Here is a 13,376-nt window from a genome sequence, read left to right as displayed (position 1 = left end):
GCCAGAAAATCAGCAAAGGGCAAAAATTGGAACATTTAAATGATCTTTATTTTAGTATTGGTCAGTTGACTTGAGCTGGCCAAGGGGTGTCATCAACCTCTGGATGGTGGACTAGGGGATAGACTGAAGAATGACAGGTATATCTTGCTAACCAAAAGTCACTCCAGTGAGATGTATCAGTTACTCATTTAGAAAATTCTATTGTACACACAGAGCTTTCACATAATATCCCAACATAGTGCAGGAATTCAAGGATACCAGAGAATTGGCATCCAACAGTGAAAGTATCCCATCTCCTGCGGAATTCTAGAGCATAATTTTAGATGTTTAACATTTCCTAAGCACTTGGGATGTGCCTCTTAAAACATTATGACACTTAATCTTTACAATGATCCTAATGAGGTAGCACTGTTGTCCTTATTTTACAAATGAGGAAATTGAGGCTTAGAGGGTTTATGTGATCAGCGCCAAATTGCGTAACTATTAACTGGCAGGCTAGCACTCAGTTGTATCTCCCATTTATAAGAGAACTTAGATGAAGGTGTGGATCAAATTCCTGCCCCACAGCATTTTCCTGTGGAGTCTGGAACTTTTGAGGGAAGCTTGGTCAGCAGCAGTCAGTTGTGCCAGGCTGCAGGGGACACTGTGGCCTCCTCCAGGGAGCCTGGGGCCAAGACTCAGGAAAACCCAGCCCTGCCCGGGCTCAGCCACTTACATCTGTGTACCTTCCACAGACACTCAGCCCCCCTGTGCTTTGTCTTCTCCCACTTGAAACACTTTCCCTTCAAACCTCATGGGGAAACTGTGATATGAAACTATTCCCAAAGTTTGGCAGGTTCTACAAATAGGATGGACACACAGACCATTAACCTCCCAGAATAAGAGCTGTGTAGGATTCCTTAGCCATCAGTCTAAGAGCAGGAAGAAAAGGGATCCAGGAGGAATTTTGCCAAAAAAAAGTGAAAGTGAAGTTTTGCTTGATACGTTTTATCATAGAGGATATTAACACTTCTCTCAGGGTTTGAGAACAAATAATTTTTTAGTGACATAATTTCAGGGCAGTCAAACAGGAAATGTACCTACAATCTATCACATGGATCAGCTATAAAGATTCACATAGTCATAATAAGTAGAGAACATGGAACAAGCCCCAAGTTGTATACTGAGAAGGGGTGGAGGAGGGAGCGGGGAGGAAAAGGGTGTAAGAGAGTGAAATCTTCAGTGGTACTAAGTAGAAAAATCTAAAACCAAAAAGTCCAGAATAGGGTAAGCACGTTATTTAGAAATAATAGAAACATAAATAATAACTAGGAATAAATAATAGGAGAAAAGTCTTAAAGACGAAAATAAATGGCCCCAGGGAGCAGAAATCAAGCCTGAGGAATAGGAAAGGAAGTGATGTTTTGTTGTTTTTTAAGAAGACTTGTAGAATGTGTTCCCTTTTAAACTAGTGTATCCACTACCTGAAGAGTATGCAGTCAGAGAATGTGCTAAACTTTGGGACAGAGAGCTGTGGGCTCCACCTCTACTACCTGTGGGACCTTGGGTTCCAGGTCCTAATGTGTAAAGTGAGACTGTCAATACCTATGTCACCAGAGCAGCATCAAAAAATGGCTTAGAGCAGCAATCCCCAACCTTTTATGCATCAGGGACCAGTTTCGTGGAAGATCATTTTTCCACAGCGCAGGTGAGGGGTGGTGGTCCAGGTGGTAATGCGAGTGATGGGGAACGATGGGGAGCCTCGGGTGAAGCTTCACTCACCCACCACTCACCTCTTGCTGTGCGGCCCAGGTCCTAACATGCAGCAGACCCAGGGGTTGGGGCCACTGGTTTAGGGACTCTGCAGTCGGACTGCCTAGACTCAGACTGCAGCTCCACCTAACTAATAGCAGTTGTGGAAATTACTTTATTTCCCTGTGCCTCAGTTTTCTCTTCTGAAAATGATGGTTATGATAACAGAACCTACCTCAAAGAGCTGCTCAGAGGATTAAAAGAGATTCAGAAGCACCTGGGACATAGAGAAGTTCAATAAGTAACTGAGGCGTGAGAAGGTTACACACAACAGCACATCACGTACTACGCACGGTGCTTCCCCCGAATGGGCATCTGCTTCTCCTAAACCACATCCGAAGAATCAGGGAAGAAGCCACCTCTGTCTCCCCAGCAAGACCGAAAGACTAGGTTGCTACCTCCCCTGCAGTGATGGAGAGATAAGTGGTCCTTGTCCTTGCCCTGCCACCCAGCCGCTCGAAACACACTTTCTGGGAGAGTTATTTGGAGAAAGTAACTGTTTGGGGCTTCCCTGGTGGCTCAGATGGTATAAAGAATCTACCTGCAACGTGAAAGACCCAGGTTGGATCCCTGGGTCGGGAAGATCCCTTGGAGAAGGGAATGGCAGCCCACTCCAGTATTCTTGCCTGAAGAATCCCCAGGGATGGAGGAGCCTGGCGGGCTCGAGTTCATGGGGTTGCAAAGAGTTGGACACAACTGAGCAACTAACACTTTCATATGAGACTAATTCTTACAGCATTTCACTGGCTTGTTCTTCGGTCTGCTTAAAGGTTACAAAAGGTTAGGCTAAGAGGAGAATGCCTGATGAGGTGGTCTCTGCCCTCCAGGACTCGGGGAGCACCGAGCAGGGCAGCTACACCACCAATGTGCAGTAGACATGCTCCAGCTTAAACAAGCATCCTCAGATTTCAGGTGAGACTACACCTGGGAAACCTGCCACGCATGGAGAGGTGGCCACAGGAATGATCCAAGGCCACAGCCACCCCCAGACATACCTCTTGACACCTGCCTCTCCCAGGACTGAGACAAGACTGTCTAACCCAGATCCCAAGTCACTTCCTGCCTGGGCTTCAGGGCAATTCAAAGAACTGCTAAGTGCAGGTTCTTTCCAAATAGATTGGTTTCTTGAAACTCACAAGAAGTCAAACACCAGAAAGGAGGGGATTTCTGAAAGCCACCCACTAGGATGGCAACTGGTGTTCGGTAGTTTCAAATATTAAGAAAAGAAAACATCGGCGTTGATTAGGCAGTATCTAATCTCCCTGAGCACAGGAAGTGAAGGCGATTGAGCCTGATCCGCAGGAGGCCCTGAGGATGTACAAAGCAGCCACTCCTCTATCAGGGCCCACTCACCGCCTGCAGGCACGCCCGCTTTTCCTGCCTCCAGCTGACAACCCCAGAGGGAAAGCACCATTAAATTCCCTGTGTGCTGGAGCCCATTAGCTTCACCAAGGTCACCAGGTGAAGGGGTGGGGAAGGAGGGAAGAAAGGATGAGGTCAACTTGTCAGGCTAAGTTGATGGTCTCAGTGGAAGACAAGAGCCATGAAGACATTCATTCCACGAAAGTTTATGGGGCCCCCCACATTCCCCCTGGCACTGACTTAGGCACCTGGGTCACAAACAAAGATGAAACGTGTCTGCACAGAAGGACCCCTCAGACTGGCAGGAGGTTGTCTGACATCTTGGTTCTGCTGCAGTGTGGGAACACAACAGAGGGACCCCCTCCTCCTTCTGCTTTGGTCAGGGATGATGCTGGGAAGAATAACCTTAGGGTTAAAGTTGTAGGACAAGTTGAAGCTTTCCAGGCAGACAAACAGCTGGGGGAGTTGGGAGGGTGAAAAGCAAGGCAGAGGAAGAAACCACACGTGTGAAGGATGGAGGCTCTGGCAATTAATGGTGGAGTAGGGCTCTGTGGAAGGAGTGCTAGAGGCATTTGGGGAAAGGTGTGAGAAGAGGTTAGAAAGGTTGGCAGTCCTACTACCTGTGGATGAGGGTGGGGTGGCAGGGTGGGCAGGCAGATGGCGAGGTTCTTCCTGTTGGTCTAGCTAAGAAATGGGGAGAGCAGGAACCACAGCCACAGAAAGGGGACAGGTTTCAAGAGGGTTCTGGGGTAGAATGGATGGGCTCTGCTGACAAACCAGATCAGGGACAGAATAGAGGATAGTTTCCACTTCCCCTTGGGTTGGAAGATATTGTTCTGTCATTAATCAATTCTCAGAACACAGGGGCGGTGTTGGGGTGAGACGGTCATGAATTCAGACCTGGCAGTGTTGAATCTGCGCTGCCTCAAGCCCATCCCCATGGAGATGTGCAATAGACAGTGGGAAATGCAGACATAGCTCATTTTATCATACTTTGCAGATATTGTAAAAAAAAAAAAACAAATTGAAGGTTTGTGGCAATGCTGCTTTGAGCAAATTCATCAGCACCATTTTTCCAACAGCATTTGCTCACATCCCGTCTCTGTTATATTTTGGTCATTTTCACAATATTTCAAACCCTCCACCGGCACAAAAATTACAACTCACTGATGGCACAGATGATGGTCAGCAGTTTTTAGCAATAAAGTAGTTTTTAATCAAAGTATGTCCTTTTTTTAAGACATAATACTATTGCACACTTAACAGGCTAGAGTATAAACATACATTTTATATGCATGGGGAAATTAAAAAAAACTTGTTTGGACTCACTTTATTGCAGTGGTCTGGAACAGAATCCCCCAAATCTCCCTGGTGTTCTTGTCCTGGTCTGGAGCCCAGGAGAGAGGCCTTGGCTGCAGGTTTGGACTGCACAGCTGGTAGGGTTAACTCGACAGACATTTTGTTAGTGGGGAACTAGCCTCAGGGATTCTAGTAGGGTCACAGGGAGAGGACAACTTCTCTGATTGGTCAGTTGGGGAAGGAACAAAGCCAGTGCAGCCCTGGGGGCTCCACACTCTAGATCTACCCCATGCGTGCTGAGTGGTTCTCTGGGGACTGCAGTGGGGTGGTTTGTAGAGCAGGCCACTTGGGGCAGACCCAGAGCAATGGCCTCCATCAGTGTTATCAGTAATAAAGTGAATGTCTTCGATCTCCATCTCTCTCCTACAAACTCATGAGGGAAAGGATATTATTTATTGAAACCACTTCCAAAATTTCAACAGGACTAATGTATGTTCTGTTTGTTGTACTTTTCTCTCCTCTGCGTTTCAAGCAGGTGGTCAGACCTGTTAGGGTTTCCTTTCCTGAGATGTTTTTGCAGGGTGAGAGAGCAATCACTGGTAGCCTGTGCATACCAGTGCACGGAAGGACCCCTCAGACTGCGGCCTGGACCTCAAGAGCTATAAGGGAAGAGAGAAGAGATTTGACACTGGACTTTCATCATTGACTCGATGCACATGAGTTTGAGCAAGCTCTGGGAGTTGGTGATGGACAGGGAAGCCTGGTGTGCTGCAGTCTATGGGGTTGCAAAGAGTTGGACATGACTGAGTGACTGAACTGACTGACTGGGAAGAGAGGGAAATGTCAGCAGGTCCAGAGGACTGGGGTCTGGATGCTGCTCTGTGTCAACTTGCCAGAGAGGTGACAAGTCCTCAGTGAAGGCAGTTAATCAGTGTAATTGAAAAGGCTGGACCCCAGGCCCAGCAGCACTCATGAGCTTTATCAAGGACTCCTTTGCTCCAAGCAGCCAGGTCACTGGCTTTGAGGAACTACAGGCCCAGACCAGGGAACATCTCAACAATTATCAGCCAGAACCAAAGACCAATGAATGGCTTTGCCTAGAGGGGCCTTCCAGGAGGAGCCAACATTGGCATACTCTGGATGGAAGGGGGGAATTTTATGGAGACTTAATTTCCTGCCAACACAGTAGAATGGGGACTTTCTGTGAGACTGAAGTTGATTTAAACAAAGTCAAGAGGTGTGTTAATTATTTCACCTCAGAGTTGGAAGACTAAGATTCACAGGTCTGACCACAGTTATCAGAACACAGAGGTGCTGGGAGTACTGAATATGGGTTTCAGAGGGAGTAAAACCAAGGAGTGTGGGCAAGAGCCTGGATAATCTCAGAGCTTGGAGTAAGGGAAGAGAGAAGGGCTTCCCAGGTGGCATGGTGGTAAAAAATCTGCCTGCCAATGGAGGAGACCAAGAGATGTGGGTTTGATCCCTGGGTCGGGAAGACCGCCTGGAGAAGGAAATGGTAACCCATTCCAGTATTCCTGTCTGGAAAATCACATGGGCAGAGGAGCCTGGAGGGCTACAGTCCATGGAGTCGCAAAGAGTCATGACTGAGCAGACACAAAGAAAGAAGGAGCTGAAAAAGTGAAATCAGCAAGGCAAGATATGCTCAAGAGCAGAGCTAATAGCATTAAATCCTGCACAAGTCTACCAAGACAGGGATTGAAATGTAGCCACATGATCTGGCATTTAGGACGACCTTAATAGAGCAGTGCTGTGGAGGTGTACCTGAATGCAAGGAATAAATGTTACATTCTCAAGAATAGCAACAGAGGAAAGAGGGAGAAATCAGGGGTCATACATAGATGGAAGTGGAGGGAAGGTTTATTTTTAATTTAAGAGACTTCCTGAAACTTCCCTGGTGGTCCAGAGGTGAAGAACCCACCTGTCAATTCAGGGGACATGGTTCAATTCCTGGTCCAAAAAGATCCCACATGCCTCGGAACAACTAAGCACATGCACCATGACTACTGAGCCTGTGAGTCTATGCTCTGCAACAGGAGAAGCCACTGTAATGAGAAGCCCTCACCCCACAACAAAGAGTAGCCCCCACTCACTGCAACTAGAGAAAGCCCACATACAGCCAAAGATAAATATAAATTAAAAGAGGGATTCCTGAAAGTGCCTCAAGTTAGAGGAGATGGATCAATGGAACAACTGTGGAAACTTGATACAGCTGGATCCAGAGGTCAGGAACATCTGCACATGTCAAGGAACTAGCCCAGGCAGGGAGTAGGAATATGAGAAGGAGGGCAGAAGGGAGTAGGCGGCTTCTAAGATGGTGCCTGGGGATCTCTGCCTCCTGGTACTCACATCCTTGTGTAATCCCCTACCTTTAAGTGGGGGCCAGACTTACTGGCTCATTTCTAACAGAATGCAGTAGAGGTGATGGTAAGCCACTTATGATGTTCAGTTATAAAAAGACTGTGGCTTCTATCTTGGGCACTCTTAAACTGCTGTCTCTTGGATTGCTCCCCCTTAGGGGGTATCAGCTGCCATATGTAGGCAGCCCTATGTAAAGGTCCATGTCAGTGACCCAGAAGAGGGTCCTTCAGCACCAGCCAATAGTGTGATTGCCCTCTCATGAGAGACCTTGAAGGAGAGGCACCCAACTAAACCACAGCCAAAGTGCACAAACTGTATGATAATAAATGTTTGTTATTATTTAAGCCACTAAGTTTTGAACGCAGCAGTGAATATCAAGAAGTAGATATGTTTGCATGCAGGGAAGGCAAACATTTGAGGGAGCACGTGCCTAAAACCCTCCCATCTTCTGTGCTGAGAGCAAGTTGAAAAAAAGAACAAAGTTTTGGTGTAGGTACAGTAGAAGATGGGAAATTTAGCTGCCTAAGAATGCATGAAAGACTGCACCCATATTCTTAACAGCCCAATTGAGATGGGTGATTTAAAAAAAAAAAAAAGTTGAAGCTACTGCAAAATGCAGTTAAGGAATTATTGTCCAGAATAATAGGATTTACATTTGACCTGTAACAGGACATACATTTAATATGTCCCTGACACTCTGAAATAGAAGAGAAAGAGGTTGTTGAAATGACAAGGATTGGGAATTTATAAGATGATGGAGTAGAAAGCCAAAGAAGCTGATCAGTTGAAGATGCCAGCAAGAGATGGGCTACAGTGATGGACCAGAAGAGGAAAACAAGTGGTGGTCAGAAGGTCACAACTGGCTGGGTAGGAAATGGAAGGTAGCCTCAATGAAGCTGATGAGCTGGAGAATGGGTTTAAGAGTGAGAAGAGTCAAAGACCCTAGGTCTGTGCTCAGAGGGGAGCAGTTATGGGTGACCAGATGACTCAAGGTGTGCCCTTGAGTGCAGGTTTGTTAAATGAGTGCCTTCTGCCAACACCTCCAGTTTGACTCAAGCCAGACTGAGCTTCCTCCATCCCATCACCATGAATGCAGTGCTTCGGCCACAAAAGACTCCTGTGGGGACTTCCCTGGTGGTCCAGTGGTTAAGAATCTGCCTTGCAATGCAGAGGATGTGGGTTCCATCCCTGGTCTGGGAACTAAGATCCCACATGCCATGGAACAACTAAGCCCATGCATAGCAACTACTGAGAGGAACAACTAAGCCCATGCATAGCAACTACTGAGACTGCACGCTTTGGAACCCATAGGCCACGATAAGTGAGTCCATGCACCACAAAGAAAGAATCTACATGACACAACAAAGATCCTGTGTGCCACAATTCAGACTGATGCAACCAAACAAATACACTGTTTTGCTTTGTTCTCTTTAAAAAGACTCCTGTGGTTCTGTTCTTTTCATGTCAACCTGGGTTGCCCTCCCTTCTACCCCCATCTTTTCCCAATAGATTCTTTTTTAACTTTTAAGCTCCAGCTCATGTTCTGCATCCTTAGTGAGACCCTCACAAATGTCTCCTGTCTGAATTAATGCCTCCCACCTCCAGCCTAAAGGAAAACTGTCCTGAATATTCATTGGAAAGACTGGTAATGAAGCTGAAACCTCAATACTTTGGCCACCTGATGCAAAGAACTGACTGATTGGAAAAGATCCTGATGCTGGGAAAGATTGAAGGCAGGAAGAGAAGGGGATGACAGAGGATGAGATGATTGAATGGCATCACCGACTCGATGGACATGTGTTTGAGCAGGCTCCGGGAGTTGGTGATGGACAGGGAAGCCATCCATCAACCACAGGGAAGCTGCGGTCCACGGGGTTGCAAAGAGTCGGACACGACTGAGTGATTGAACTGAAGCTCCAGTCTGGCTGCGCATCTGTTACCGCCTTGAATTTGCCATACATTATCATGTTGATGGGGTTTTCTGTTTTCTCCACTGGAAGGTACATCCTTGGAGGGTAGGCAGTGCAAGCCAGGATCTTTAGGTAGCTGGTGTTCCCAGCAGGGAGGCTGAGTCAGCGCTCAGGACTGAACTGGATAAAGTAATAAAATAAGGCTGAAGACACTGAGCAGACGGTAAGTGTGCCTGAGGAACTCCGAGATGAAAGAGGTGGCGGGAGAGAGCACTGTCTATACTCATTGTACACCTGCCAACACTCACAACAGCTGTGCCAGGGAGATCTTCCAACTTTGGAAAACTAAAGCTCAAAGGTTCAGTCTTGGCCATCACTTGTGTTTTTACTCCTCCCTAGGGTCTCAACCAGTCTCAAGACTAAAATCCATCAGTATGCTGGTAACTCCCAGAATCCCTCTCCAGCCCAGAGTGCGCCTGTGCTGGACTCTAGACACGCCGCGCACCACCTCTAGCATCTCTCACAGGTCTCTCAAACACACATAGTCACAGACTCATGATTCCACCCAAAATGTGTTTTTCCCACAGCCGCCTTCATTCTAGTAAATGGCCACTCCACTCTACCAGTTAGGACTAAAAAAAGTGACTCCACTCTTTCACAACCTTTCCCCAGTAGTTCTATGGGCACCCCCTGTAGGTGGCTAAATTCGACCACCCACTCCCCTGCCGCTCCACTTCTAGTACCTGCCACCTGGATTATTGCCTTTCCTAGTCACCTCTCAGCTTCCCTCCCTGCGCCCTTCAGCCTGTTCTCAGCACAGCAGCAGAGCAGAGAGGTTCTCTTCAAATGTAAATCCTATTATTCTGCCCTCCCGCCTAAAGCCTTCCAGGGGCGCCCCATCTCAGACCCTCAGATGGCACATCAGGTCATACCTGATCCACTTCTCCTGTTTTTAAAATAGCTTTTTCAGATATAATTCACATACCATACAGTTTGCCTACTTACAGTGCACAATGGTGTGGCTTTTAGCACATTCTCAGAGTTGTGCAGTTACCATCTCAATGGATATTAGACCATTTCCATCGTTTCATAAAGAAACTGCATGCCCCTAGGCATCACTCCCCAATCTTCCCCCCTCTTCCAGTCCCAGGCAACCTGCTTTCTGTCTCCATACATTTCCCTTTTGTGGATATTGCCTAGAAACCTTTCTGAGTTTCTCTCCTCCTGAAACCCCTTCCTCCCCACCTCTTCCATTTTCCTCTCCTACTCCACCCAACACCTTGGCCTCCTGGTGCTCCCTGATCATTCCCTTTGAAGGGCCTTTGCACAGCTGTTCCCTTCACCTGAACTCCTGGCTCCCTGGATCTCTGCACAGCCACACCTCCTGTCTCAGCTGGAATGTCACCTCCTCAGGGAAGGAAGCCTTCCTGACCTCTGCACAAACCAATTCTCCCACATTCCTTCACCCCCACACCCTTCTCACATTCTCCATGTCATTGATCATTATATATAATGCATAGAGTTTATACAATGTATATCAAATATATATTTGATATTAAGTGTACGTGTGTGTATGTGTATTCCTTTTTTAAATTGCCTGTGTCTCCCTGCCACACAAGGAGTATAAGCTCCAGAGAGAAGGGGTTACTACTTTTGTACCTGTAGTGCATTGAACAGCACCTGAAATATACACTATAAATATCACCAAATGAACAGTAGAAACAGGACTTGAACTTTATACAATGACCTATACCCTCAGTCATTGTACTCTGTAGGTCTTAGAAAATGGGAAGGATTTGGACAGCGGCAAGAGGTAGGCTTCCCTGGTGGTTCAGATGGTAAAGAATCTGCCTGCAATTCAGGAGACCCGGGTTCAATCCCTGGGTAAGTAAGATCACCTGGAGAAGGAAATGTCAACCCACTCCAGTATTCTGGCCTGGAGAATTCCATGGACTGCATAGTCTATGGGATCGCAAAGACTTGGACACAAGTGAGCGACTAACACACACACAAGAGGTAGAAAGGTCTACCACTCATGCGTAGTGTGCTGGACACCGAGGTGCATTGCCCAGGTCTCCCCCCGGGCTGAGGGGTTCTTTAACCCAGCTTCGGGAAGTGTTGGCAGGATCCTTAGAACTGGCCCTGGTCTATAGAGGGCCGCCTTCCCCAAGGCCTCTCTGTGCCTTCCCAGAGAAGCCTGTATCCAGTGGTCAGTGTGGGGGTATAAAGCCTGCCCTGGGTTCCAACTGTAAAGGGCCATCCTAACTCCAGAGCTCCTCATGACACCAGCTGAAGCCTCTGTTGGGACAGCATCAAAGTTCAACTTTTCCTTCCATCCATCCTGCTCCCTCACTTCTCCCTAGAGGTGTTGGTTCACTCCCCAGGAAACTTTGTGCAGGCAAACCTCTGTTGCAGAGCCTCCTTCCTGGGGAGCTCAGCCTGTCATACTCAGAATAAATCATTGAATAACCTTCCAGAAAAGTCAAAGGATCTTTTGGAAATTGGACACAGAACAAAGAAGCTGGGCCTCTGAAAGCTATGCGAACAACCAGATGTACCCATCCAACCTGCATTTACACCAGCCAGGCTCATCATTCCGAGTGATGAGCGTGGAAAGGAAAAGGATGTGGTGCACAGGGCCCACGACCACCACTTCGGCTGGGAGCAACCCTCATGTGAAAGCAGCTCTTATTTCTTAGCCCAGAAGACATCGGCTTGAGTCCCTGTCCGTACCATGACCTCACACTGGTGGGCCAAATCCTCAGCAAGTCGTGAGTCATCTGCTGCTGCCATCAGGCTCCATCATAATTTCCTCTTAGCTACGTACCCCGCCCCCTATACCCCCCCACGGACAGTGGTTATCTCCACCTCCTCTTCTGGAACCTGGCTGTTGAGTGGGAGAAAAAAGGGGAGGGAAAAAGGAGTCAATCAAGAAATGATAGCCCCAAGGGGGCAGCAATACCCCTGCCTGAAATCTAGAGAGGAGCTGGAAAAATTATTAAAATAACACTTGCCTGTCAGTCTTGCAGTTGAATAAGAAATTAGAAGATGGTCTCCTCCCTAGTGTGGATACAGCTTGAAGACAGGCATCTGTTATCATAAGTAACAGTGCAGCCACTCATAGGACTGAGAGTTATCCTCAGGCCACTGCTCATAGAGAAAACTGTGCCAAGCTCTATTCTGAGCTCTTGACACATGTTCACTAGTCTCACCCTCACAACGATGAAGGAGGGGCCAGCAGTACCACCCTCATCTTGCAGACAAGGAGACTGAGGCCCAGAGAGCTTAAGAAAGGGAAGGAAATTCACTAAGGCCGCATAGGTTACAAGTGGTTTTGGCCACTGTACCTACCACACTGCTATTGTGTATAATTCGGGGCTAAAGTCAGTGCTGGGGTTTAGTGGGGTTGGGATTAGGAGTTACACTGCCCCAGGGGAACTCCTCACAGCTACCCACACACCCCTCAGAAGCAAGTAGGGGTGAGCAGCACCCCCTGCCCCGAGGAACCTGGGTTAAAGAGAACATGGGTTAAGGAGAAGTACAGGGGCTTCCTTCCCTCCAAGCCCCCCTTCTTCCTGCCTACTGTAGGGGCTCTGAACATCGCAGCTTGATGCATGGTGTCTGCTTTCTCTCTGATGCGTTCATTCTTTCCAGATTTTTTATTTTCTTTCCATTTGCTCACCAGGGAAGGCCTGCTGGGGCGGAAACATCACGCATGAGCTAAAGGAGAACAATGGGTGCTGGCGGCCGAGGAAGCCTCGACTGTGGTGGCTATATTGTGGTTCCAGAGCTTCCTCCAGGCAAGATCTGATCTTACAAGACACTCAGTGGGCTGGTGGAGACATTCATCACTTCCTCCCTCAGCAGAGGTGCTAATAAAATAAACTTTTCCTCTCACGGGCCAGTTGGCTGCTGTGTTGATTATAGCAAGATCTTCATGGACTCTGGTTCTTCACTTGTCCTTTCAGAGTGTTAGCTTCCTTGTACCTACAAGTCCCAGCCCCTCCCAACACACACCCAAAAGAACTTAGCTGTGTTATTCCGTGAACCTCTCTGGGTACTGTTACTTATTCCCAAGTTCCCCTCCTGGAACAAAAAGAGTGATAATCCTCTTATAGTCCAGACGTTGGAGCGGGGAGAATGTATTCATTTAGCTAGACTAGTGTTTCCCAAGCTGTTTTCATTATCACCCCTTAAAGAACCCTGTCAGGCAATTTTTTCCCTAATTGCCCTTCTTCCCATGATAACACTGTATATCAACATATCTCAGGGCATGAACCATTGTAATATCTAAGATTTTTTTTCACATACATTTGCCCCTCGCCCTCCTCCACCTAAGAAACACCCTGGGAGCAGTACTGCCTATTAAGAATACAAGAGCTGCAGGGGACTTCCCTGGCAGTCCAGTGGTTAAGAATCCACCTTCCAATGCAGGGGGTGCAGGTTCGAGCCCTGGTTGGGGAGCTAAGATCCCACATGCTTCATGGTCAAGAAACCAAAACATAAAACAGAAGCAATACATTGTAACAAATTCAATAAAGACTTTAAAAAATGGTCCACATTAAAAAAAAAAAATCTTAAAAAAGGAAAAAAGAACGTATGAGCTAGAATCAGCAACCGAGATCCCAGCCTGGC

General features: G+C 47.4%; 1 protein-coding gene across 3 annotated transcripts in view; it reads left to right on the top strand.

Annotated features, from left to right (window-relative positions):
• The window catches only part of PAPOLG (poly(A) polymerase gamma), a 47,190-nt gene extending 34,545 nt beyond the window's left edge, over window positions 1-12,645 (top strand). For all 3 annotated transcript variants that reach the window (XR_014082869.1, XR_014082868.1, XM_081593099.1), the window contains one exon: window positions 12,427-12,645. Coding sequence is in view for 1 of the 3 variants with exons in the window: in XM_081593099.1 (XP_081449225.1) it covers window positions 12,427-12,460 (34 nt within the window). In the remaining 2 variants the exon portion in view is untranslated. The remainder of the gene's footprint in view (window positions 1-12,426) is intronic.
• The last annotated feature ends 731 nt before the right edge of the window (window positions 12,646-13,376 follow it).

This window comes from Giraffa tippelskirchi, chromosome 4, assembly GCF_054371585.1.
Source record: "Giraffa tippelskirchi isolate mGirTip1 chromosome 4, T2T-mGirTip1v1.2.pri, whole genome shotgun sequence".
NCBI lineage: Eukaryota > Metazoa > Chordata > Mammalia > Artiodactyla > Giraffidae > Giraffa > Giraffa tippelskirchi.
This window is presented reverse-complemented; position numbering and strand designations above follow the sequence as displayed.